General features: G+C 51.0%; 2 protein-coding genes across 3 annotated transcripts in view; one reads left to right on the forward strand and one right to left on the reverse strand.

Annotated features, from left to right (window-relative positions):
* The window catches only part of EFR3A (EFR3 homolog A), a 69,400-nt gene extending 63,525 nt beyond the window's left edge, over positions 1-5,875 (forward strand). Inside the window, exons 22-23 of the mRNA XM_037048563.1 lie at positions 477-526; positions 3,087-5,875. Of these exons, the coding sequence (XP_036904458.1) occupies positions 477-526; positions 3,087-3,192 (156 nt within the window). The 3' untranslated portion in view covers positions 3,193-5,875. The remainder of the gene's footprint in view (positions 1-476; positions 527-3,086) is intronic.
* Positions 5,876-6,533: 658 nt separating this feature from the next.
* Positions 6,534-27,822, reverse strand: OC90 (otoconin 90). Of its 2 annotated transcripts, XM_037048564.1 has the most exons (14): positions 27,701-27,821; positions 24,624-24,689; positions 23,378-23,434; positions 21,275-21,449; positions 18,568-18,680; positions 16,565-16,693; positions 16,367-16,408; positions 15,708-15,758; positions 14,962-15,009; positions 13,189-13,242; positions 12,050-12,166; positions 10,863-11,034; positions 9,407-9,513; positions 6,534-7,082 (listed from the first exon to the last, which is right to left on the reverse strand). In XM_037048564.1, the coding sequence occupies exons 1-14, from the start codon at positions 27,744-27,746 to the stop codon at positions 6,778-6,780; spliced, it is 1,482 nt and encodes a 493-aa protein (XP_036904459.1). In that variant the 5' UTR covers positions 27,747-27,821; the 3' UTR covers positions 6,534-6,777. The 2 variants fall into 2 exon arrangements, with proteins under 2 accessions (XP_036904459.1, XP_036904460.1); XM_037048565.1 differs by lacking the exon at positions 14,962-15,009 and having other exon boundaries at positions 27,701-27,822.
* Between the last annotated feature and the right edge of the window lie 26 nt (positions 27,823-27,848).

Raw genomic sequence — 27,848 nt, forward strand, 5'->3', positions numbered from 1 at the left:
GCGGGGCGGGGTGTGATCTGGGGCAACCGTGTAAGTGGTTAGCTGGCAGATTCCATGTTTGGGCAGGTCAGCAGAGCACAGCGTAATGTGTCAACTCTGAAAACTCTGAGGGCACAGACACCAATGGTGCCTGAGTCATTTACTCTCGTAATATAAGCTGATGGAAATGAGAGGCCCCAAACTACGCGTGAATGATTGTTATTGTTTTGATACTTTTTTTTCAGTGGTTTTCAGAGATTTTGCTGTGGGTAGTTTATGTTGTGTATCTGTTGGTTTGTTTTTACATGTGAGGTTGGAAAGGATCAATAGAGAAGCTTTATATCATGTGGGACGGACAGAACGAAAACATTAAAGCGTTCTGTGCTGTCGGCACAGCAGTTACAGTTATGCTTTATCTTTTAAGTTGCATTCGCATTATTGCATGTGGGCATTTGGAAAATAGTGAGTTTGCTCTTAACATGTTTTCTCTTTCGTAGGCACATTTACTCCATGACAGACTCACTCAGATACTGGAGCTCACCATACGGTAAGGGCGCTGTGAGTCGGTACTGCCACCGCGGTAGAACTCAGCAGAGTGGGGGCTGTCCGCCCCTGGTGCATTCGTGGCCAATTGTGTTTCGGTGCCTGCGTTTTTCATTTAGGATGAACACGAGCTCATGTAGGTACCTCTGTACAGTGGTCAGTCTCCTCACTGGACAGAGTCTGATGCTGTTTCTCGTCCAGGTGTCTTCTGGCTTTTCTCGCTGTCTTTTACAATGTGTTCATAAGGCTATTTGGGTAATTTGGGAGACTCCCATTCTAGTGATGTGTTGAACCAGGTGGTTTCTCCTGTTTAACCTCTTTGACCTGTAAAGCTCAAAGAGGTCATGGTTTGACCTTTATGGTTTGACCTCGTCGTCCTTTCCAGCAGCGTTTCTCGTAATGACCAAGTGCTCCTCACCGGGAGAGTGGGTGGACGAATAGTGAGATGCTCTTCAGCAATAAAAAGAAATACATTTTTTTGGATAACTATAAAAACATACTGAGCAAAAGAAATCAGACGTAACAGAGAGTAGTGCCTACGGACCGTTCCTGTAGGCTGTGTAGACCGTTGGGATGAAGTTTAAGCAGCACTGATGTCCCTCAGAGACTCAGACCTTGTTGCTGGACCTGGGTGTGTTGGGGATACACGGGCGGAGGAGGAGTGACTGGCGAGGGACACAAAGGGACTCTTCTTTGAATGATGAAACTTACTGAGGGACTCCGTATCTTTATTAGGCTGTTCTTTACATGGGTTTATATATTGGTCAAGCAGCGTATTTAATATCTACATTTCACTCAATGAAAATTATCCCTCAATAAAAACATAAAGGATGTTATAAATACTGGAACAATAATTGCAAAATAATTATTAGTTGCTATAAATGGGATAATACATCAAGAAAATATAAGATAGCCAACTGAATAACTTAATTAAGAAAAGTTTACAGTTAGGCAATTATATGAAGTTAATGTTTATACATAATTAATGTAAACTTATTACTGTATATAATTCAGTACAATGAGTTATATTCGTAACTATAAAATAATAACAGAGAGCCATGTGTGACCTGCAGCGCCTGTAAGTCTCTGAAGTCCACATAAGACACGCACGGGAGGAGAGATGTGCACCTTGTCGTTGGGTGGGCAGTCGCCGTCTCAGGGGCCTCCGTTCTCTGCGGATTACTCTGTGGGTATGGCCCAGACCTTCACGGTTCATTTTATATCTGAACAAATGATGCTGAAGACAGTGTGGACGAACTCATAGCAAAGCAGTCAGGAAAACACTGTGTGAGGAAAAAACGGGAGCGTTTGCCTTGCTAGGTAGGAAAATGTGATAGTCGTTTGGTCCTTCCAACAGGTTGGGCTTGGGTGCGGGTAAGTAGAATAGGGTAGATCTCAGATTTGGGGGGAAGGGAACAGATGTTATGTAAATCTTGTTTGGACAGCTGCTTCTGACTATTGCCCAGCAAAGGGGGGCGGGATCTCCACCTTTACCGAAATAGAAAGTTTTAACTGTTTAGAAAAATACATAGAAATACTTGAGTTTATATTTATAATCTTGGCATGGAAAAGTTTTCCTTAGCATAATACAACAAGTTAGAAATCATTAAAAAATCATTGAGCTTTTGTCAGGTTTTGAAGCATTTGGCAAAAAAAAGAAAAAGAAAAGGTTTGAGAGGAATTAACTAATGAATTATGGAAAGGCATTTGGATCTTAGGACAGAAGATTAGTTTCCCGAATTGATACGAGAAAGATATCTGAGTAGAAACACAGGCAGTAGACTCAGGTAGATGAGTTATTTTAAAGAAACATAAGATGAATACTGAATCTACAAGGATATTTAGCGTTAATGGTAGCCCAAAATCGAAAATAAAAGTAAGAATGAATTCCCTTTGCTTATCAAATTGGCTCAATTTAAACACAAAATGGTGGATTACACCCAAGATTTACAGTGGTGGAAGAGTGGGCACACTCAAATGTTGGGAGTTTAAATGACTGGTGTTCTGGCAGAATACACCCAAGTCAGAATTCTGAGGACACATACACTTTGATCCAGGAATTCTGTGTATGTGACAATACACCAAGGAGACAATCAGGGTAAAGCTATGTGTGTATAAGAATAGACCTGTGAGCATTAATTAAAATAATGAACAGTGGATATCAACCTGCATTTATCCACTGGATTAAAGCAATTACGATATGTCCACATAATGCAATACTGTGCTATCATCAAAAAAGAGTAGTAAATTTATATTTGAGGGATTTCATCCCAGTGAAACAGCGAGCTTACAAGACTTGTAAGTTACAGTTGTAAATTGTAATAAGACGTGTAAGGTGTTATCTCACTACTGAAGTTATGTGTGTGTATATTCAAAGGAACGTCTCTGGTTTAGACTTAAATACAGCCCGACGCCAGCATGGTCTCTTTTCCGCGTAGCCTGCCCGCTGGCCAGCAGCACAGGAGTCCCACCTGCGGCGGGCAGCGGGACCTGTAATACTATACCTATCAAAATTGTGCTCTCGGAGGAGCACCTGCTGATGATGTCCTGTTCTTCTTTTCCAGTCCTCCTCCGAGCCCATCGGGAACACTGACCATCACTTCTGGGCATGCCCAGTACCAGTCTGTCCCCGTCTATGAGATGAAGTTTCCAGATCTATGTGTATACTGAGTCGCTCAGGAAGACCTCAGCATAGGATTTTAGAGGCTGAAATTCAAGGCCAGGCGGTTTGTTTCCAAGGTTTACTTAGTGCGTATCAGCGTACTTCTTGAAAATAACGATGGAACTTATCTTTGACCAAATGCTTGGCATACCATATTAGAAATTTTGCATCTGTATGTGATTTAGAGTACTTTTGAAGGTAGATTTATGCCATGTTAATTTCTTCTGAAGTTCCTGTTGTCTTTTAAAGTTGAACATGTATTGGTCTCAACATTATTTCATTGTTAAACAGTGTATTTTAAACTTTTCAAAAACATGTAGTTTTTTCTTAAAGTAGCCTTCGGAGGGTTGAAAGATGTACAAAGTGTCTACTCTATTCCTTTAACATCTGCATAACTGCTTAAAGCAGCATTGCCTTTGGTTTTGGCCAGCTGCAAAAGCAGACACGCACAAGTACAGCCGGGGCTGCGGAGCTGCCTGGCAGGTGCTCGGCCCACGCGGCAAGCGCTGCGGCAGGCGGCCCCGTAGTCGCTGGCCGTGGTGGTGCGTGATGGGCATTCCTCAGCTTGTTGACGGTAGTGAATGGCATTGAAAATTCTCATGGAGTGGGACCCTAAGTCGCCATGCTCTACAGTGTCGTGTGCCTGTCATTCTGTATCTTCTGCCGAGAGTCTGATCCTTGGACCTGAGGGACGGCAAGCTTGCTCCGGGGCAGCGGGCCGTGCAGCACTGTTTACGTCCTCCGGTGCGCCCGTTCACTGACTGTGCTTCGAAACTAGAGCCCTGTTTCGCTTCCGCTCCATTAGTTCAATGAGCTGTCTATTTAAAGTAGCTACTAGTTCACCTGTGAAGAGTATACATTTTGATTTTTATTGAGAGCACATTAATTTACACTTTTATATATTGTGCATTGTGTAAGTCTCATAGTCAGAAAACTACCAAAACGGACTTTAAATTTGTTGGATTTGAACTGTAGCTTGTATGCATTTCTGTTGGGGGTTTGTTGTATGGCCTTTGGAAGGGCGCCCGTGGTCTTCGCAGTCGGGTGTGCTGAGGACTGGCAGAAGGGACTGGCAGAGGGAGCCCCCGTTGACCAAAGCCGCCGAGCGGACCGGTGCTGACACCCCATCGTGTGTGGACGCACTCACAGTGTTTTCTTAGAACAGTGTGCACTGTGGTGAGTCCTGTCACTTGGCGGAATGAACAACTTTCTCTGAAGTCTTACCACATTCTCTTTGAGCATTTTTATAAAATAACCTGTTTATAGTTCTTCCTTTTCAGAATTTATTTCTTTGTAATTAAAGAATATACCTATCAAAATTGTAGCTCAGAAAAAAAATTCAGTTTTCGGCTTTTGTTTTTGTTTGGAAAATTGTGGGGAAGCATGGACTGTTATACCTTTGGTTTGAGGGTTGTATGGGCACCTGTAGCGGAAACAGAGAAACATAATGAACATACTCAGAAAATTTTGGATATTTAAACTGAAGTCCAGTATCTTGAAACAACTTGCGAAAAACTCCAGTCCTGTGCGCCTGTCAAGGACACGCGGACAGACATGCTGGGCACCCAGTAAATGGCGGGGAGGGAGGCCTTGCCTCCCGGGTCTGGTGCCATCCCCGCTGGGGCGCGACCCCATCGCCACCGCCACCGCATTTGCCTCTGGATCAGCTGATTTCATGTTTCACCATCTAATAGGCCACATGTGATGGGCTTCTTTTTTATTTCCCTTTTTTTCTGCATTTTTGAGAAGGATATTCATTTTTGACAGTGCATTTAAAAAATCAAAGCAGGGGGACATGCAGAAACTATCATCCACTCGGATGTCATTTTATAGATGAACACTGTGTGCTTTTGTATGAACAAATGTATAGTTTAATAGTACAAGAAAAGAAGATATATATCTGTTTGCACTCCTGCAGAACAGACGGGGCTGCACAGACGCTCACGTTTCTCTGTGACGTTCAGTGTGTGTGCCACACGTGAAGGACCCCTGTTTCAACCGCCATCTCTCACCCCTTCCCCTGGGTCTGTGCAAACCGTTGCCTGGCGTTCTGTGGGGGCAGCGCTGTTCTTAAATCTCATAGACCTCTGCACGCTAGGTCATGGGACTGGTCTTATTACCAGTGATTCCCAAGCAGTGGGTCTTTTGGTTTGTCCCTTCCTGGAGACCCTGCAGGGAGTGGGCGCGCATACTGTATCGTATCCGGTTTTGAGACTGAAAGCGTAGGATTTGTTGAAGTTCACTGTATTGCTATATTTTTGTAGATATGTAAAATTCTTAATAAACTGTTAAATCACTTTCTTTTGGCAGTATGCAGATGCTTATATCATTCTGTTTTTTCTGGACTCTGAACAGTTAACATTTAAGTGTTCTCCTATACTGGTGTTGTCTTGGCTGGTACAGTTTCATTGTCAGTGGAGTCAGCCTGAACACACACACACACACACACACACACACACACACACACACACTTACTTCCTTAACACTTCTGAACTCACGCTTTTCTAGAGTAATGGAACACTTTACCAGCAGTTAACTTCCGCTCCTCAAAGTATCGCTTGTCTTTTTGTCTGAAACTGATTTGTGGCAATATATGTAATAAATGTAACGAAGTGAGCTTTTGGAAATGTGAAAATTCACTGTGCAATTCATATATAAGCAATAAAAAATCAAAATACTTGTGCACAGGTACATTTTTCTAATAGCTGTTACTACAGTCATTAAATAGATTTATTGACTATTTTGCTGTTGTTAAACATGAAAAATTTTAGTGAACAATCAGGTTGCCAAATGGGTCTATCTTTGCATCCCCTGGGGTGTCAGGCCCGTGGCTACTGGTTGTGTGAGGTGTGGCTCAGGGAAAGTCCCCTGGGAGCTTGGGGAGCACAGCTGCCCCTCCCATCCCCACCCGCTGGCATCCGGCTCCACATGGGGTCCCTAACCCACCTCCTTGCTGTGTGAACTACAGGAATCCTCCCTCCAAACCAGGGGCTGGTCTGGAGCTGTCTGCCACCTGCACAGGTGCCCGATGGCCCTGGGGACTTCCTCAGGCAGTGATTCTTCATCGTGGTGGTTATAGCATGTGGTCACACCCCTGGTAACTAGGGAGAGCTGCCGTCTTCGTCCTTGGCGTGCGTCTTTGATGGGTTATTGGTGACTGATAGGTGATTTCGTCCCACCAACCGTACATACTCCTTTTTCTTTTAATAGAAGATTAGCTTCCTGTGATTAGAGAGCAGAGGCATTTTTCTCCTTCTCTGTCTCTGTCATGTCACCTTTGTAATCTGTTCACATACCAGTACCACAACTTCCCTTAAACACACACAAAGCAGAGGAAAACACGGAAACGTTGGCTGGAGTATTTATTGAGCCTCCATAGTGCACTACACAAAGCACAGAACCTCCCCCGGTCTGCCCGCCCCCCACACACGTGCAAGTGTGAGCTGACAGGCATCCCCACGCCTCTGCAGAGGCCTCGCTGCGTGTCCTCCCTTGGAACATCTGCCCAGAGGAGGACTGGGGAGGAGACCGCGGCTCAAAGACGGCACCAGAACGAGAGAAGCAGGACAACAGGGTGCTCCTCATCCGGGGCTCTATCTGGGGCCGTGGGGTGGCCTGGCCCTCAGGGGACCGAGTGACTTCCCCAGAAACCTTCTGGCTCTTGTCAGGGGTGCTGTGTGGGGCTCAGCCTCCTCGCTGCTCTCCTCGGATCTGGAGCCCAGGGAGGAAGCAGAAGGCCCGCCCTGCACCCCGTCCTCGCAGAGGGGCGGGCCGCCCTGGCACTCCAGCCTGCCGGCCAACGAGGCCAAACTCTGGTTAAAGAAGGCAGCGGCCATGCACTGGGCCGCCGTCTGGTCGCAGGTGCAAAGCAGCTTCGCGCACAGGCTCTGCCCCACGCCTTCGAGGGAGAGAGCGGAGAGCAGGTGTGAGACATGGCACCACGGGAAGGGAAGGCCTCCAGGGTGGCCCGACCACCCCCGATACCGAACCTCTTGGTACCCAGCACACCCTGACTCACCACTGGAAACATGCCCAGCTTTGTTCTCCCAACTAACTCACACTTGGTGAAGGGCCCCCTTAGCATCCCCGGATGAGCTTCCTTGAGGCCCCGGGCTCAGGGGAGCATCTTCCCTGCAGGCTAACCTCGAAGGAATCCCCACTACATTTCTTTTTTTTTCCCTGCCGTATTTCTTGAATGTTTTCATCGCATGCAGCTGGCGTGGGGGTGACAGCGTGCATGGCCTGTGCAGAGGGTGTTTCAAGGTGCTTAGACATAGATAAGTTCTCTGCAAATACCCTTGTTTCCTGTACTTTTCAAAGATGTATCTGGTCTGTGGCATTTTTTTCATCTGATCCTGCCAGGAAGTATTCGTCCACCGGATCAGCCAGGTGTGTTCTCACTCCGCCCCTCCAAGCCTCACACACTGACCCTTGCATCAGCCCCTGTGTGTGTTTGAGCGGCAGGAAGGGACATGTAGAGGAGACACACACATAAGCCTGCTCCCTGGAGCCACCAAGCCCTTCTGCCCTGTGCCCAGTGTCAGGACAGCACCGAGCAGGCTTCGAGACCCCCATAGGCCTTATCACCTGTTGCTGCACCAGGAACAGGACCCTGAGCTCAGAGTTCACAGGGTTCATGCTACAAATGTGTGTTCTGGATTCTCTGAGACCAGAGGAACAGGGGGGCCTTCAGCTGGGCGGGAGAGACCTCTAATCTGATCCTGTCACTCGTGGGCTCTCAGCCCACCCTGGCATGGCCCCTTGTCCCCTATAGTACAGAATGTCCCATGTTCCGGTCTTGTGTTCATGACCTGGTACCTGTCCATCTCCCCAGCCTCACCTTGCACTTCAACAGCCTCCCTGACACCCACTTCCCCCGCCAGCAACGCAGAACCACACGTTGGCCCCACACTGCCAGGTGTCCCCAGCATGCCGCGATTTTTCTCTTTTCCCTCTTGAGACACCCATCCACCACCAGCATGGCCATCCTGGTGAGATCTCACCTCGCTGCCTCTCCTGGCTTCTCCCTAATGTTCTGTCCCCCCCATACTTGGCGGGCTCCAGCCCGCTTTACCCACATTCCCAGACACCTGTCCTACCTGTTAGCACTTCGGACATGGGGTTAGAAAGTCACTGGCTTATCTCTTCCTCCAGGCTCTGAGGGATTGGTGGCAGGGACTGTGCATGCTCACTGTTTTCCTAGCTCCTGATGAAGGTTTGCTGGGTAAGTAGGTAATTGAGGGGATGAATGGATGGTTGGATGGATGATTAGTGACATGGAAGAATGGAGCTTTGGGGAAGTGAGAGGCACACATGATCCTAGAAGGCGGGACAGATGGCCTGGAGGTGCATGCAATGTTCAGAGGAAGAAAGGGGGGAGGGGCACTGACTGCCCGCCAGGTCCTCCCCAGACGAAAATACAGATGAGAACAAACCCTCGTGGAGCATTTCCCTTTAAAACTACAACACATCTGGGAAACGCACCCACTGATGAGGAGGAAATGGAGAGGGTTAGACAGGCCCGTGCTGAAAGGAAGCCTGGATTTGCACTAAGATTGATGAGGCGCACGGGGCTGTGCCTCATCCCCATGCTGTCCCCATCTGAGGCCCTGAGTGGTGACAGAAGAGCCTCCAGCTTCCAGGATAGACAGGGATTGCACTGCAGGCCCACCTGTCCCTTCGGCCAGAGCCACTGTCCCCCTTTATGAGGGTCCCCAGAAAAGCTCACTCGGGAAAGAAAGGGCTCTGCTGCTTAGGAAAAAAGAGCCACCGGCATGGTTCAAGGTCTAAGGCAGCATGGTGTTACCATCTGTCACTGACTTCTACCTGAGGGACCTGGAACCTCGGCCCCCACCTCTGCCATCTGGGGAGCCTCCTAGTGCTGTGTCCCGAGGGTCGTGAGGGTGAACTCCGCTAACACACAGCAGGGGCTTAGAACCACACAGTGAGCGCTCCCTGCACAGGGGCTTCAACATCTGTTCCCGGCCTGCGCCTCACCAGCTCTGTGACTTCAGGTAGCCAACTTAGTCTCTCAAATGTGAGTCTGCTCCTCAGGGCAATAGGGGGTCTAGGATGTGCCTCGAGGTTAAGAAGAGTTATTAGGTCTCAGGATGAAACCCGTGATGAAGAAGTGCCAGGGGAAAGTGTGTATGTGCACCCACTGTGGTCATGGCCTTGACCTGAGTGAAGACATGACTCACTGCGCAGGCCCACGGCACTTACACGTGGGGGCGCCGTCCATGCAGCCCACCGGGGACTGAGGAAGCCTCTCGAGCCGGCAGCCCAGCCTTCTCACCTGCTGCAGGCAGCAGTGGTGGGACCAGCAGCACCTACGACCGAGGAAAGCCCCTCAGTGCTCAGAGCTCTGGAGCCCCTGACACCCACCTCTGCCACACGCCCTGCCGCAGTGGGAGGCGCCGGTGCCCCCTTTCTGGGGTGCGTGGGGCCACCACGCACAGTTGCTCGGGGTGTACACTGCACCAAATGCCACATCCGGGATACACATCTTAATTCTAAAAGTTCTTTTTTTTTCAATTTTACACTCCTGTTGACTGCAGAGATGTGTGATGGGCATAATTATTACAACAATTTTTCCAACAGATGGAAATAAGGGCCTTGAGGATGGGCACCAGTTTTAGTTTGCACAGAGGTACGACACACGCTCACCGCAGCCCCACGCCCTGCAGGCTTGTACAGAACACAGCAGTTAGTCCCACACCCACAGGACACCCCACTGGGTCCCCAGCCTTGAAAGAGAGTGGAGTGGCTACCTTGGGCATAAACCAAGAACTGTGTCTAGGAAAGTGTCCGGCATAGAGCAAGACCTCAGTAAGCACATGGGAAGGAGTCGGTGCCTTGCTCTGAGACCCGTGCACTGGCGGGGACGGGGCAGTGTCCACCTGCCGTCAGTCTTTAAGCCTTATCAGCTACTCTCAGCACATTCCTCAAACTCATCTGCCGGTTGAGTTCTCCGTCACTTCCTCTGTTTCTCCCAACACACCGATTGTACTGGGTGGGCTTTTTAGAAAATTGTCCTCCTCTTCCACTGTGCAAGCTCCTGCTGGGCACAGGTAGTGTGGTCTCCGTTTAGGCTGCATTGTTTCTGTGTCTCCACCGCTGAGCCCAGTGGCTGGCAGAGCCAAAGCCCAAGAAATGTGGGTTGAATGCACAGATGCATGAATGAATAAATCAATGAATGCATGTGGTCTGAAAATCCTCCCAAGAGTGGCAAATGTAAACTTCAGATACAAAACTCACCAGCTACACTTCCAAGTCACTGAGACTCTAATTTCACTGTGGCCTCTGGTGGAACAAAGCAACCAAAGACCCTGGTTGTATATGTCAGTCATTGCAGAATAGGCAGAGTCGGGGTCCTCTGCAATGTCTTTGCAGAGTGACCCCCCCTGGGGTGGCTGGAAACTTTGTAGTACAGCTCCAGACCCCCACCTCAAATGACCTGACTCTGTCTGGTTGCCCCTTTGTAAGTGGATGACCTCAGAGAAGTGACACTCAGCCAGTCATAGGGAAGACGGGCCTCTGGTGGGGATGAGCCCCCCTGAGTGAGACAGTCGGGCACCATTTCTTTGTGAGGCTGAAGGTGACAGCCAAGACAGAGGAGGGCTATGACCATGCACTGCAGCATCCGTGTCACTGGTCTGCCACCCTTGCATGGCCCTACCTGTCCAGGGCGTCCACTGGTTCGCCTTGTCCTCCTCGCCCACAGTGACAGCCGTAAGATTCAAACTCCTCCGGGCACCGCGATGTCAGACAGAAGAGCATCTCTCCCAGCTGCGGCATCGCCTGTGTGTTGGCCCCACTCCCCAGATGCAGGAAGGTGACCCTGTCACAAGCTGATGAGAAACGAGGACTCAGGAGAGCCAGGAGCCCCAGGACAGCATTCACAGAATGGGGGGCAGGACTCGCCATGGCCACTGACCCTCCTAGGAGCCCTGTGCCCTCCACCTCAAGCCACCACTCCTCTGGGAGACTGTTTTGTGACTGGTCCCCTGTCTAGGATGAGCTGTCATTCAGCCTAGACACTCACTGGGCTCCTGCTGGGCTCACTGGGCTGCTGCTCTGCCCAGACTCCTCGTGACATCCCCTTGGGCATGGGGACTCGTTGGGAACAAAGATGCTCTTCGGGTGATATTTTACTACTGAGTAGAGGGACTGGCAGGACCCAGCCTCCTGGGGGACTCCTGGTGGTCCCCTTAGGCTGCCTGACGTCATCAGGTTAGCACAGCCTGATGGGGCTTGTCTTCAGAACCCTGATGTTCTGACTCCCTCTCTGTCTTCCTCTCTCCCTGCCCCACCCCCACCCTATTCCCCTCCTGCTCTGCTGTGCAAACCTGGTCTTCCCAGGATTGGTGGGGAAGAACTAAAAAGGTGGAGCACCCTGGGCCCGGCCTCGCTCTCCGTGCAGCGGCCCCCATAGCTCTGCGTCACGCACGTGGAAGACTGCCCGAGCAGCACCGAAGTCGTCCTCCGTGTCCAGTGGCCTGTGGCCCAGGGCAGGTGCAGGACCTTAGGTAAGGCACCGAGGAAGGAGCGCAGAGCGGGGGGTCACCAAGACCCAGTGCTCCATTCTTTCCAAGAAACCATGGCATGGATGATGCCAGGCCCTTTCCCTCTGGGCCAGTGAGAGGGTGAGAGCCCTCAGTCAGGAGCCTTCTTCCCCAGCCCAGCCTCCTGGCAGCTGTGCCAACAGAAGCCCATCATCCTCTCTGAGTCTCACTGGCAAGGGGCTGGCACCTTCGAATCGCACCAGCATGACAAGGTCACAGTGTGATACGGCGGCTTTTTAACCAGCTGCCCAGATCCCAAGGCTGGGAGAGGACAGACACTCCTCTGCCTGGTTCTGCTCACCTTTTCCAGTTGTCAGCTCAGGACCGCGTTTGACAGGTGACAGAGCCAGCCCCGGAGACCCAATGCTGGTGGGGACAACGGTTCCCCCTCTAGCTGTGGCGGCAATCTCTGCAGACCCTGAAAATGCACAGCTTTACAGTCTGTGTTCAAAGAGTGACCCGAGCAGAGCAGATGGGCTCGAGGTCCAGCCCAAGGCAGACAGGTGTTTGGGAACAGCGAAGCCCCAGTGTCCTCAGACTGGGTTTGCAGATGTCGGAGCAGACCCTCGGGGATCCAGGGATGCTACAGGGATCCTGGGTTTTCTGTGATAGCCTTACATCTGACGGGAGGTTGTGCTAGACCCTCAGGACGACATCGCGTGGATGAGAACCGTCACCATCAGGCCCATGTGTGTGTCGTGCTCACGCTCACGTACCTCCAAACTAAAGCCCCATCACAGTGTTAATAAGAGACTAGAATGATGGGGAATTGCGCCAACTCCTGGTCCACAGTCATGCAGGTGAGCAAGACTGTTCAAACCCTGCAAACACCACAACAGCGGCTCAGCGCAGGGTCCCCACCGCGGCCAGCAAGGCTGCCGCGACCTGGCTCTGCCTACCTCGGACAGGCTCGCTGGCCCCATCGGGATCCCCCAGGCTCTCCTGTCACTCAGCCCCACCTGCGTTCCCAGCTGAAGGCAGCCAGGTGTCCAGCCCGGTCTGGCCCAGACAAAGGGGACGGCAGGAGCTGGGCCCCACCCATTCGCTGACCCACTCAGTTCTGAGCACCAATTGAGGCCTGAGCAGAGTCGCTGTAGAGATGCCTGGTGGAGACTGGAAGAAAGTATTTTCAAATATTAAAAGTGGCTGTCTTTACAATGAGCACTTGTAGGTGATGTAAATAGAAAATGAAATAGAGCTTTCTGTATTTTTTTTAAAGGCCTCGCTATAGCAGGCAAGCTTCCATTTCTTTCTATGAGTGGATCGATCTTCTCATTACATTTGTCTTTTTCAGGTGCGCTAAAAGTGAACTGGCTTCCTGCTTTCTCCCATTTTGAGTCTGGTGTCTTTTCTCCAAGGCTTCCTTGGAGCACACCGGACTTAATAAACATGTAGGAGGCAACAACGCAGTCAAAAGGGGGAGGAGCCAAGTGTGCTTACCTGGAGGGGTGGTGGTCCTCACCGCTTCTGTGCCTCCCTGGTCTTGGAGCAGTTCTGCTTGAAAGAAAGAAGCACAGGGTGAGTGTCAAACCCAGTCTGTCCCACCTCCTTCTCCAGGGCAGCTCCCACCCACTGGGCCTGGGAGGCAACGTGGCCTTTGCTCTGCTTCTGGGCGCCTCACAGGGGAGCTGATCTTGGCGAAGGCACCACTGAACCGAAAAGAGACACCCCTCCCCTCACCCCAACACACAGACTTTCTGGGAAACTCAGCTGCAGTTGAGTCTGTTGAAATTACATTTAAATAGATAAATAGATAGATAGATAGATAGATAGATAGATAGATAGGCAGCTGAGCCTCTATTTCCCTGTAAAATTAGTTTATTTACTTTTTATCAGTAATTAAGCTCATACTATGCTACAGACTAAATGTCTGTGTCCCCTCAGGTCCACATGTCAGAATCTTAGCCCCTAATGAGTAGGTATGAGGAGGTGGGGCCTTTGGGGTGATTGGGTCATGAGGATAGACCCTCATGAATGGAGTTAATGCCCTATAATAGGACCCTAGAGAGCTCCCTGGTCCCTTCCACCACATGGGGACACAGCAGGAAGACCTGCTACAGATCAGGAGGGCCCTTGCCAGACACTGGACTTCCAGCCTCCATGACTGTGAAAAGTACATTTCTGCTGCTTACAAGCCATGCAGTCTGTGCTACTTTGTCACAGCAGCCTGGAGAGACTAAAGCTTACTAAAGCCAGCTACAGCTCCCAGGGAGTTGCTCGTACTAACTTAGTAGCAACCCCACAGGTGAGCACAGTTCTCGCCCCCTTTCAGTGACAAGAAAGATGACGCACAAGAAAAGGGAGGTCCCTTGCTCAAGGTCATGGGGCTAGGAAGTGGCAGAATGCAAATCCAGGTCACCTGCTAAAGTTGACCCTCTGAACCACTGTCTAGGCTACTGTTTTACTGCTGGCTGGCCCACAGAGGGCTAGAGATAGTCACTCCAAAGATGTTGCGGAGGGGAAGGAGCTGCGTTAAGTTCTGTGTGCCAGAGATCAAGATTAGGGTGGTATTATGTGAGCATCGGGTGAAGGCATTTACTAAGGTGACAAAGAATCTGACTCATTCTGAGCTGGGGCAGAGAGTTCTCTTCAAAGACAAAACATACGGATTCAGAAGTAACAGAATATGGCCCTGGACCACCCCAGGCAAATGACCCTGCCTCTTGGGGATTCTTTAGCTGTAAAGTGGGGGTGATCAGGGCTTCCCAGGACCAGGGAAGAATAACTCACAGAATGTTGTATGTAAAGGCTTAGAAACACCCTGACACATTGAGGTCCTCAACAATGTCACCACCCTGTAACCATTCTTAGTAATTAGTAAGCAGTTATTATCCGTGATTTATACTCATTAATACAGTATTCGTGGTTATTCATTGCTACAAACAAAGTAAATGGTTAGGTTAACCCTTCCAATGACTTCCTGGCTTAGATATTTTTAGGTAAGGGGTTGTTCTCCATGAGTTACTGTCACATAACGCAGAGAAAGCAAGTCTTGCAGCCCCCAGTCTGGGGTGAGGGGCCAGCCCAGCAAACCACTTGGCTGAATGATTTTTAACTTTTAACCGCCCAGAGCCTCCATTCCCTACGTTATCTACAAAATGTTACAGTAATGTTTTTCCAGGGTCCTAATGAAAAGTGGTCACCAAACTGAACACAAATATTTATTTAGATGTCCTTTGTCCTCTGCTGTCTCCTGAAGTCCCCTTGGCTTACTTGTCCTGAGGAGAGTGGTCAGTTGGTCGCCTCTGGTCTCAGCAGACACTGTGAAGAGAACCCACCCCATCAGCCATCAGTTATCCAGTCACCCTTGGGCAGGGCATCTGGGGAAGCTCTGGTGGGGCACAGGCACCATGTCATCTCTTTTCTAGACCTGGACCCAAAGGCACAGGCTGTCCTGGAGCTGCTGAGGATGCGATACCCTTGGACGTGGACATGGCCGGGGGCGAATCACACCACAGGCCTCTGCTTCTCTCCTTCTGCAGCAGCAGCAGCCGCAGGGAGGAGAAACAAACCTACTTCTAGGGAGACATCGGGCACCGTGAGCCCCTGAGGTACAGGGTAGCCAGATCAACACCTAAAGATACAGGGTGCCCAGCTGAACTGGGATTTCAGATGAGTAACAAATACTTTCTTAATCAAAGTACGTCCCAGAATTTGCATGGGACATGCTTATACTTAAAAGTTGTTTGCTGTCCATCCACAGTTCAACTTCAGATGGTCGAGGGTGGGCGTTCTGCACTTTATCTGACAACCCTACTGAGCTGGAGTCTGAGTGTGGGCGGAAGCTGGACAAATAGAGAATTGGGGTCAGGTGGACGGAGGAGTGGTTCTGGAATGCACTGAAGCTGACCCACTGTGGGCCCAGGCAGGGGGGTTTGAGGGGAGGTAATTCCAGCAAGTAGTCTGATGTTATAATCAAAAAAGGTGCTTGGGTCACACACCCGTCCCTCCGAGCTCACCTTCTCCTGAGAGGGCCAGCAGGCTGCTGTCTGTGGGCTCCACAGGTTCCACTGAAAATAGATAGCCCCCAACAGCAATGAGTGGTGGATGCAGGGTCAACACCAAGGGTCTCAACCAAGAACAGACTGGGCAGGGACCAGGACAGAAGGGGTGCCGTTCCTCTATCTTAGGGTTCCCTGCCTCTCAGACACCGCCCAGAATGCAGGGGTGCCCAGAAGCCCCCAGCTCAGGAGGGACTCCAAGGCTCCTGACTGGAGAAGAGCGCTGTTCTATGGGGAGGCAGGATGGCAGAGAGAAAGGATGTTGGGCTCGGAGAATACCTGGAGATGCTGCACATACCCACAAGCATGCACATGCACATACATGTACATGTACTGTGCACATGCCATATCACATGTGCACACACCCAGAAGTCCACCACACACACCCACATCAGCTCCTTCTTCACCAAACACTGCAGAACTATTTCTGGGAAAGAGACCCCAGCTCAGGATGCTCTGCGAAGGCGCACCTTGAACTTCCCACCCCAGGTCCCCTTGGTGTTGGACTGAGAGATCGTGGGAACTTGGGTGAATGAGGAATAGCAGGCATATGATGCATGCAGGTCCACCAGCTCCCATCAGGTCCGAGTGAGAACAGCCTCCCTGGGGGGCCTTACCTCCGGGCAGAAGGGTCGCCAGCTCCTTCCTGCTGGTTGTCTCTGCAAAGGAAACCCACAGAGAGCGGTGGGTGTGTGGACTGTGAGAAGGGGCTGGCCTTGGCAGCTGGAGATACACAGCACCCGCACCGGGGTCCTACAGCAGCTCCTGCCCCCACTGTCAACCCCACCAAGGATGCAGGGCCAGGCTCTTCCTACCTGGAAGCTGAGCCAGGCAGAAGGAGGGGTCCAGCAGGTTCAGGGAGGAGTTGATCACAGACTGGGCCAAGCACTCAATGGCAGCCTTGTCGCAGGTACACAGCAGGCGCTCACAGGGGTCCCTGGACTCTGTGCATGGAGCAAGGGCAGAGCCAGCTGGAAGAGCTCACTTGGAATTCCAAGAGGTAATGCAAACTCCGAAGCTGAACCCCCACTCTGCCTGGCCCGTACCCCATGCCTCCCGTGGTCTCCTCATGTGTCTGCTCCACCTCTTCTGGGGTTGGGTGGGTCGGGTCTGGACCCCTACACCCTCCTGTTCTCACACACTCACACACGGCCCATCGAGCCATGCTATGGGCTCTGCTTTCAACCTATTTTAGAGTCTGCCGTGTCTCCCCACCTCCGCTCCACTGTCCTGGCCACTCCATCACCTGCTGTGTGGGCCACGTCAGTGGCCTCCTGACAATTCCCACCTCCTCCCTGACTTCTCAGTCCATTCTCACCAAGGAGCCAAGCAATCAATTCTTTGGAAACTCAAGTTACATCATCACGTCATGTTTTCTGTGTTCAGAACCTCCCAACTCAAAGTCAAAGCCACTGATCCCGCTCCTTCTCAGGCCTCATCTCCTCCTCCCACCCCACCCCATTCCTGACTCACTGGCCCCCCATTTCTCAAACACACCAGGCACCTCGAGCCTCGGGGTGCACCTGTGCTGTTGCATCCATCTGCACCGCCGTTCTCCCCGATACGCCTTGTCTCGGCCTTTGCTCAACTGTCATCCCCCCTGGGATGCTGCTCTTGACCTTCCTACTTAAACAGGTGCCCCACCCCAGCCTCCCCGTGCCTTTCCCTGGTGGACTGTCCTCCGCAGCTCTTGTCACTCTCTAGCAGACTGGATTATTTGTTCTGGGCATTTTCGGTATCGGACAACGATGATGAAATTACAAAACGTCAGGATGTCCCCAGTGCCTGGACACTTGTCTTGGACTTGGTGTGGGAGCTCAGCACATTTCTGATGAATGAATGAGTGAGTGAGTGGAGTGAATGAATGAATGATAGTGCCTTCAGTGTTCACTGTGTGCCCCACCTAGTGACTTAACACCCATGCGTCTCCTCACATCTTTCTGGAAGCTCCTTACTCCAGCTCGTCCTCGTCACCTGGCCTGTGACTCCGTCTCACCTGGATTTAAGCCCTGACTCTGCCACTTAGCAGCTGTGTGACTCTGAACAAGCTATTTAACTTCTCTGCGCTCTCTTCTCCTTGTCTGAAAGCGGGGAATAATGACCCCCGTGTAACAGGGTCTAGAAGATCAGAGTGGGGTGGGTCAGGCGCATGGCACAGAGCAGGCACTTCTAGAGGGTGGCTCCACGATGGTACCCCCAGTGTGCCATGCTCCTCCTCCCTCTCTGCCTTTGTCTGTTCTGCTTCTGCCCAGAGACATGAAACAAAATTCCCGGAGTCGCACAGCGAGCACGGCGCACAGCTGATTCCTACAAGCCACCACCAGAGCCGCCTTCACACATTACAGCTTCTCTCTCCGCTTCCACCATTGCTTTCTTAATATCCTCTGGTCACCATGCGAACTCTTTCACGAGCATTATTTATCTATTTATCTTTCATTACACGTCTCTGAGACAGATTTTCCCCTCCCCATTTGAGGTTCATAGGAGGTAATAATTTCCCCCTATGTCACATGACAGGTGAGTGGCAAACTATTTGCCCTTCCCCAGTTCCCAGGGTTGCTACAAATAGGAAAACTGTAAATCAAATAATCTGCTGATTAGCTGTTGTGTCAACTCAGAAAAGCATGCATTGCACATCTACTGAGGAAGGTATAGGTGCCATAGAACCAGCTCTCATGGGTCCCTACATATAGATGACCATGACGTCAGTGGTGATGATGATGAACTCGAACTCTGGGAGCCCTTGGCCTGGTTCTATCTGGGGCCTCCGAATGGTCTTCCCTCACCCAGCACCCCGAGGACACCTGGGGGTGCTCACCACATGTGATCTTCTTGCTGACGCAGTTGACATCCATACTGATCTTGGTGGGGTCCTGGAGACAGTCCATCTCAGCAGCCTCCTCGTAGCACCTGCGGTGCTGGAAGCAGCAGCTGTGGCGGGAAGGGGAGGGCTCAGGAGGGAGGCAGGCAGCCTGCGATCACCCGGTCCCTGGCGGCGGTCTCTTTCAAACAGTGCACTCTCACACAGACACACACTCACACAATATTTAATTCTATTGCCTACGCAGCAGGTGCCGTTATTATTGTGAGCCCTTACATATGTGAGGGCTGAGACACATGGGGCTCCATAACTTGCCAAGGCCAAGGTTGATCACAGAGCATAGCCAGCATTCAATGTGGTCAGCTGGCAGCAGCACAGAGGAGGCCAGTGGAGACCAATGCAAAGAAGAAAAAATATACAGGCAGCTGATGACCTTGGGCAAGTTACCAAATTTCTCTCATGACCTAAGAATTTTGAGAGGGGCCGTTCAAGAAATCATCCATATAAATCCCGCCATGTGGTAGGTGCTCAAAAAATGGCAGTAATTACTTTTGCAATGTGGTGTGCAAGTTCAAGGTGGCAATACCCTGTCCTCCAGGAGTTTGGAAATCCCCATCCCCATCCACTGAACAGTGTAACGTAATTGAAGTTGAGCATGACCCACAATCCTTCCAGTTGCTCACCATCAGCACTTTGATCATTCTTTTAGGGCTGGAGACAGTGATGAATTACTGCTTCATCGCTTTGACTTCTAGGTTTTTAAGGTGTTTTAATAATTAAAGGAAGTGGTAAGGGAAGACCCGAAAGAACCATGTGCCCGCAGAACCAGCCTCTCCCTTTCTCCAGGTCAGCAAGCTGGCTCCAGGGGCCAGTTTGCTCAAGGTCCCGGAAATGGGACACTGCACTTTCCGCCCAGAGGTGACCTGTACCTTCTCTGGGAGATTTGGCAATGGGACAGATCTGTGTTTTAATTCCAAAGCCGTTAGTCCTTGTCAGTCAAGGACATATCACTTTCTAATCAATTCATTTATTTCTTTTTCATCTCTGAAAAGCAATTAGAAGTTGACCACCCGGTCAGTCAGTTAATTTATTGAGCTCCCCGTGCCAGCTGCTGGGGTCCGTGCTGGGGCTACAAAGCGATACTGCTGTGCAGACCCTCCTCAGAGGATGTTGAGTGGGAGACACGCATGTCCACAGAGGCTCCCACATGGTAGGAGCAAGAAAGGGGAGCCCAGATGTTTGGGAACCCGGAGGTTGCCCTGGTGCATTCACAGAGGGGTCCTAGGGGAGACACACCAGGGAGACCACAGGCTGCCCCGTGGATTCCAAAGAGGAGTCCCTGCCACTTCTGTGAGTCTGTGTGGATGAGAACACACACGCCCTCACACCGGATCTGGGTACCAGTGGGGTGGGGACGTGGTTCCGGGAGCAGGTCCAGACCTGCATCCCATTTCTGGCTTCCACACTACTGCTGCTACTGCTGTTGCTATGGTTACAACTGCTGTGACTACCACAGCAGCTTTACTGCAGTACGTAGTAAATAGTAATAGTAACGGTTACTATTAATGCTGCAGCAGATACTGTGCCTGCTGGTACTACTAGCGGGTTCCTACCAGCACTTTGCTATTGTACCACCACCGCTCCCCGGCCCCTGCAGCTCTGCGAGGCTATTACTGCTGCTGCACTCAGGCTGCTGGTAACCCTGCTGTCGTTCGTCACCATCGCTACTCCTGCCCCAGCCCTGCTACGGCTTACTCTCACCTACTCACTTGTACTCTCTAATACTGGATAAGCCAGGCAGAATCCCGACCTCTTTAACTTGTACTTGGCCATTTAATCTTAAATCGTATCTCTCTAAGTTTGGCATTATTATTACCACGTCTATTTTATAGGTAAGAAACTGGAGCACAAAGAGGTTCAGTAACCTGCCTCAGGTGTGTTACTCAGGTATGTTAGCATGCCTCATGCCTCAGAACCCATAGGAACAGAGGACTGCAATTACTGGGCCGTAGGTGATATGTCAAAAAACCCTAACAGAGTCCATCGATTTTTCCTAAAGGACCCTCCAGCTGCCAGTGTCTGGCTGGCGCATCCTTGCTAACACTTGGTGCCTCTGAGATTACAGATTCAATTGCCAGTCTGAGGGTACCTGGTTCTAATTCACTCCCCTTGTTTGCGAGGAGGGAGGACATCCTTGTGGGGCACTTATTTATATTTTCTCTGGGTTTCTCACTAGACACGTACCTCTCTGAGGCAGGGATGGCATTCTGTTTATGTTAAGCATGGTGTTCACATATTATTGGCATTTGATACATGTCTATGGAAAATTGAGCAGAAGCTCATCCTGAATTAAAGGTAGTTCTCAGGACTTAGTATGCTTAGGAGCCGCCTGGACAGATGGTTTAAAGTCCAGACTCCCAGGTTCTCCCTAAAGGTCATCTGAGTCACTAGATCTGGGCGGGGTCTCTGGAACCTGCATTTTAGCATGCCTCTGGGTGGTGGACCCCAACTCTGAGAAACTAAAATCAAGTTTAGCATACTGTACATAACGTAGGATCCTGACAACTTCCTAGGAGGGGAGCAGATCACAGACTGACTGCAATTTAAAGGTAAGGAGAGCAATCACCCAGCAGGGAGTTGTCTGTGTCCCTGTTCGGCTACGAACCAGCCGACCCGCCACAGCCTCCCCTGGGCTCCTGCTCACCTGTCAGATGCATCCACGGGGAGCCCTTCCATCTCAAACCTGCAGGCGCAGCCGTAGTCTTCCAAGTCCCGGGGGCAGAGGCCAGCCACACACCTCATGCCACTGACGAACTGGAGCAGCGCGGGGAAGTTGGTGAAGACAGCCTGCAGCCAGGTGAAGTGGGAGCCCAGGCAGTCTGAAGGAGGGAGAGCAGGCCGGGCACTGGCAGCCAGAGCCCAGGAGGAGCCCTGACCCGTGGCTTCCTACAGCTTGAGTGGCTGGTGCCTCGTCAACCTACTAACCACCTGCTGTGTACTCAGGACTGTGTTGGACTATTAAAGTAGAGTAGGTTTATAAGCCAGGGTCCCTGCTGGTTGCCCACCTAATAGCCATTATCCTTTCTTTTTTGCCAACAAACATGACAGTACTCAAGGAAGATGAGCCTTCTCTCCAAGGCCCTGGGGAGGTCACATGATCGCTCTCAGCTGGTCATGGTCATCCCATGCTTCCATGATGGTCTAGGGCTGAGCACCTGAGTGATGTGAACCCAGATGTGAAAAAACAACTTAACGGAAAGTCTGTGAGAGGCTTTGGAAAATCCTTTTTCTCCTAATAAAGAATAAAGGCATCTAGGGAGATCTTTTTGATCTATACCATTCTCCTCCCTTGAATGTGGGTGAGGATATGCTGGCTGGAACTGCAGCAACCACCTTGCAGCCATGAGGTCCCACACCTAACACTGGAAAACCAGTATGTTCAGGGGAGCAGTGGGCCAAGACAGAGTGAGCCTGCTGGGTCTCAGACCATCGTTGAGCTACTTACTACGCCAGTCCTGGAGCCTGCAGATGGCTTATGTGAGATGCTTAGAGAGCTTTATTGTTTAAGCCACGGCCAGTTTGCTGAATGGATCCCAAATGATAGACGACAGACACTAGAGAACTGCAAGTAAGTGCAGGAAGAGAAGGGGTACAGGCAGTAGTGATTTGGGGGGCACCTACTATGCTCCTGACACTGTACTTGAAACAGCACAACAGAGCAACGGATGCTTTAGAAAGCATTCACTTTTTCTCTTGTCCTGTAAGCCTCATGTTAATCCCACGAGGCAGGTGCTATTCCGTCACCTTTGTTTCACAGGTAAGATGCTGAATGTCAGAGCCATGCCCGAGGCATCCACCAGCGACAATAACTTGCCCTAAGCAAAAATGCTCTTGAGAACAAAATGGGCATGAAAAGAGTGTCCAGTGCTTTGGCTTTAACCCTCATGCCCTCCCTGCCTCCACACCTGCCTTTCTGACCCCTGAGGGACAGTGAGGGCTAAGTGTGGGACTGAAGGGCATGAGGTCACAAGAAGGAGCGCGGGGCATCCAGAGTAGCCTGTGAGGACCCACTGCACCCACGGGACCCAGCCCAGACGGTTCCAGTTTCTTCCTTCCTTACAGAAACTTATTTCGGCATGCTCTAATCAAAAACATGAAGAAATGCCTCTATGCTAATGAGAAGGGTCATGCTAGGATGTGTGTGTATGTAAACACGTCTGCATTCAAAAACTTACAGGCACCTACCCCCAGTCACGTGTGCAGTTAGATGCAGCCTACATCCCGTATTGTCTAACTGAAGAGCAGTTCAGAGTCTTTGGAATCATTTCCATCATAACAGTCTTATACTTTGAGTAATTGAAGCAATCAATGACAGAAACCACTATGGTAATTAATAGTGGCTTGATAGATACATTATTGGTAATGGAATGCTTGGTGCCCATTGGAGTTCTTGGGCCTCATGCACAGCTATTAGTTGGGGAGAGAAAATAAAATCACTTTGGTGTGGGGAGACTAAGCTCTGGATGCAGGGGAGAACGTCTTTCTTTCAGCAGAGCAGCCTTAGGAGAGTCCCTTAACGCCCCTAGCCTCACTTTCCTCCCCCCGTAGGATGGGTTACCGGGCAACTCAGTGAGGCCCTCCGCACTAAAGGCGCCACCTGTCTGCTCAAAGCCTGGGTCACATTGTTTGGAGCTGGCTGGGGTGGCCATGGATGTGCAGAGGGCAGAGACCAAGGTCATTTCCTGAGAGTTGCACCCCCACCGCGCGCCACCTCTGGGGGATACAGTATCATTCAGGCCGAACTTACCGAAAATTTCGGTCGCACTTTCCACATTTTTAAACATGCCATTGAAGAGCGTGACATCTAAGTGGAAGGAAGAGACAACAAATTACAGAGTGTGGTCTCTCCCCTTCCCTGTCTACTCCTCCCTGGGTGAAAAGTAAGTAAAAACCCTTTCTCTTTCTCTAAGGATACACTTGACCTGGGGCTAATGTTCCAGTAACACGGTAACCATAGAGACTGGTAAAATATAACAACACCTGTGTTACTAGGCAACATTGCTCAATGGTTAAAAACACAAACTCGAACAATAACCCTGGGTGGTAAGGGGTACCTAGACTGGTGGGAACTGTAGGTGAACTGTAAATACCAGGTGGGGTGACTCCTGGGCAGACCCTGGACACCCCAAAACCTGCAGCTGTGAAGTTGTTACTAGAGACACTGATTTCTATGGAGAAGAAAGCTTCTAGGCCAAGGAGGGTCCCGGGGCTGCCCCACCTGGGGCTCCTGGACTCTGTATTGTCACTGCCAGGCCACTGTCACTGAAGAGGGATGGCTGCCCTGACCAGCTGGCACACTGTTTCCTTGTCTAGATTTTTTAAGTGCCAAGTGTGGCCTGTGAGTTTAAAGGTCTACTCAGGACGTCCTGTGGGCGTTGGCCTCCCCTTGGGGGTCATGCCACTCGGAGAGAGGCCACCTGTCACTTGGGGGTCTGGGTGGGACCAATCACTGACAGCAGGAACTATACAGAAATAATTTGGCCAACTCAGCTCACCTCCCTGAGAGGTGGGACATGAGCCTTGAACTTGGGGCTGACAGGCAGCCAGTCTAGTGTGCCCTAAGTTCTTCAGTGATGTCCCTGTAAGAACCCACCCGGGAAGTCCTTGTAATCCTCCCCTATGAGAGTGTCCCCCTCCCCTGGGGACCTTGCGGGTCCTCTGATAACTGCAGGACATCCTCTGTCTATCGTCCCCCTCCCTGCAGAAGCTTAGCGCTCGGGTGGAAGCTAACATGCCAGTTACCTCTGACCCTTTCGATCAGACTGTTCACTTCCTTTCGGTTTCCCCTTCCAGCTGCCATTTCTCTTTTGAGGGGAATTTTTAGTATTTTGTCTCAAAGGAGAGATGGGTGGAGGGTCAGACTGTTGAGGGAGAGGCTTTTGAATCCCTTTACTTACAGATGTCGCCACAGTAAGTGGTTTTCGGGTATATTAAAAAGAGGACATTCATTCTACACAGCGAGGTCTCCTAAGAAAAGTTCAAAGAACACTTACTGATGTGCTTTGAGAGTCCTGGAAGCAGCTCCTGCGGCCGTTGGGGGGTGTCCAGAGGGTGGCTCCCTGAGCAGGAGGAGGTGGGATCGGTATGAGCTCGGCCACCACCTGCCGGCTGGGCCAAGGCCAGGGTGACAGCTGGGGTGGTGGCCAATGCTCATCAGTTCAGTCCTACATACATCTTTCCATCACCTGCCGTGTGCTAGGTCTCGGAGGCAGCTCTTAAAAATAGCAACGCAGACTTTCCAAGCAGGAGGGGGCTTCAGTTCCATTTGTGATCTCATCCCAGAGTCCAGGGGATTGCTCGGGCGCATTTGGCCTCCCTGCCCAGAAACTATTTCATAGCACACCTGCCAACAGCTGAGAATACTTCGGCAGCAACTGTAAACTATTTCCCTCTCCTAGGTAATGACTTCCCAGGTATTCCTGGTGCAGCAGGTCATTAAGTTCCTGCACTGGAGGTGGGAGATGGTCCCGTGGCTGAGATGTGCTAACAGGGGATGCTGGGCCCCCACACACTCCTCTCTACGTTCCGATATTGACGCCCACACACTTTCATTAGCAGCCAACAAAGTCACCCTGGCTTTGAAATTGCTTATCTCAGAGGACTGCATTAGCTCACTCACATAGTCCAGAGGGGATTGGGGATTGGGGGTCAGAAGAAATGCAGGGATGAACTTCACCAGCACAAAGCTGATTCTGATTCCGTGAGAGAGGAAGGTGACCAGCATTCGTACTGTTCTTGCTTCGGTTGGCGTGTGTCCCCACCTCTCACCCTCCGCCCGACACTGTGAGTACTGTCACAGCATTTTACGGAAAATGAAACTGAGACTCACTGATTGACGAAGCTCGGCAGCTTCTGACCAGGCACCCAGGCTTTCCTTGCCCTGGTCCCCACCTAGCTCGGCCGAACCACCTCCTACCTTGACCCTTATCTCCTGTGATGCTGAAAAGCTTATGTTTTCTACCCCTTGTCACCCTGCCTTTGCTGTGCCCTAGGCCTGGGGTGCCCGCTCTTTTGTCTGCTCCACTTTGCCTTGCCGACTCTTTTTAACATTTTAGGGCTCCACATGAAGTTCAAGGAGCTGCACCTGGCCCCCACCTGGGTGCATTGGGAACATTTCCCTATGCTCCCCTGATGCCAGGGTTCCTTCTCTCATTGTGCTTATGACCTTGTGTGGCAATGATCTGTCTGTGCACCTGTTTCCCCTCTAGACCTGGGACTCACTGAGGGTAAGCACGCTGACAATGGACATGCATCGCTGTCTGTTCAACAAACAAATGCGTGTACCATGGTTGACCAGCCAGCACAGGGCTAATGAGTGATGCCCAGGAGGGTCCCAGACTCTCAGTCCAGTAAACAGTTAGCAAATTTAGTAGACATTATCTCTAGATAGCAGAAAGATAAGGTCTATTAGAGGTTACCAGTGGGATGTCCTAGTATTGAGTACTGTACCTTGAAGATCCATCAGGAATGCACTCAACCTGCTTTTGCCTGCACCCCTGCCAGGGGTTCTAGAAGGAGAGGGCCCCTCACAGGACGATGGGAAGTGGGCACCTACATCTTCGTATGCCGTGGGGTTGGCGCAATAGACTCCATCTCAAAGCTCCCTGAGGTGAGGAGCTCATGGTGCACGTGGGAGGTCTGAGGGAACCTCCCTCGCCCAACATAGATCTACCGCCATCCCACCAGCCGACTCCTGCCTTCACAGTCAGGAGAAGAGGGAGACCAGCACCTGCCTGCTGTGTGGAGGGGCAGACACGCTGGCTGCACCCAGCCTTGGCTCAGGGATGGCAAACACCCCGCAGAGAGGCCCTCCTCTCAGTGCGGCACTGAGACCCTCCCTATGACACACACACCTGATGCCTTGTCTCGAAATCGGACTCAGACCGCACTGGGGGCAGCCATGAGAAGGCACAGAAAGCTGTAGAGTACTTCACGATTTTGTCACCAAAAACGAGGCAGGTCAAGATCATGCCTGGAACTTGATCCAGTTGGGCTGGAGTCTTGGTCAAGTTTGAGTGGCTGACATACAAGCCCCAGTCCCACTAACAGGTCCCGATTCATGATAAAAATGATTTCATAAGGGAAAAAATGACACACGGAAGCAGTAATGAATGAATAGGAGTCCAGCAACTTCTAGAGGTGGCTGGTCTGCTCTGCCCTAGAAAGAAGGTCTAGGATGGTGTCTGGAAGCATTTGGACCTGGTGGTAGACTCTGAGTCTTACATGAAAAGGTTATACTGTAATTTCGACTTCCAAGCTCCTGGGTAACAAGCAAACCTCCTGTACTGTCTGCTAACGTGGGTCATAGTCAAGATTAGTGGTCAGTCACCTTGTGGACCCATTTTGCCTCACTCTTACTATTGTGTTTGTGGGGGAAGCTTATAGGGGGAGAGTCCAGCGTGTTGGTCCAGAGTTCACCTGGATATGAGAAGGGAAGAGGCCAACACCCGGGCAGCTCATGACCCCAGGGCCCAACCCTCTACGGGAAGGAGAGCAGTGAGCTGGGGCTTTGGAGAGCTGCACAGACGTACAAACAAGGAAGAAAAGCGGACAGAGCCAGGAGACTCCGGGTTGAAATCGAGACGCCAAGGAACCTTGAAATGACTATTTCAGGCTGCCAGGAAGTGTGCTTCCGTGACCAGGTTTTGGTGGCGTGGGACCCAAGTTTAGAATGTGGGGGTTTTGTGTTCACCCTTCGTACTGGCCACACGTACAAAGGAGACAAGAGCTGTTGCCTGTCAGGAAGGCCACTCCAGGGTCACTAGCAAAACAAGGGACAGCAGCCGGTGAGCAAAGGGGCAGGGGTGCTACCAGGTGGAGACAAGACTGCTCACCTTGCCTCTGTTCTTCGGGCGCCCCACCTCATCTGTCATGCATTCTATAGCACGCTCAGAGATATCCGCTGGATTAAACTTACAGCTTACCATTAATGTGTGACTTCCATCACTCATCAGGCGAGGGGGTGGAGCAGTCACGAGCAAATCAGATAAAGCCTGGCAATAGGTCCCAGTGCTCAGGTTAAGTAATTATATACTAAGCCAGAAGCACAGTGTGAAATACCAGTACTCACCCACACCTGGGGCCACCAGCATCCCTATGAGGAGAAGTACAGACATCACCGAAGAGCCCAGAGTGGGTCTGAGGCGTCAACTGGAGCACCCTTCTGGGAGAGAAGCCAGTGGAGTATGACAGGTATGCTTTTGGAAATGCCATGGAAC

Source organism: Sturnira hondurensis, unplaced genomic scaffold (assembly GCF_014824575.4).
Source record: "Sturnira hondurensis isolate 20B ecotype Veracruz unplaced genomic scaffold, ASM1482457v3 Scaffold0006413, whole genome shotgun sequence".
NCBI classification, from domain to species: domain Eukaryota; kingdom Metazoa; phylum Chordata; class Mammalia; order Chiroptera; family Phyllostomidae; genus Sturnira; species Sturnira hondurensis.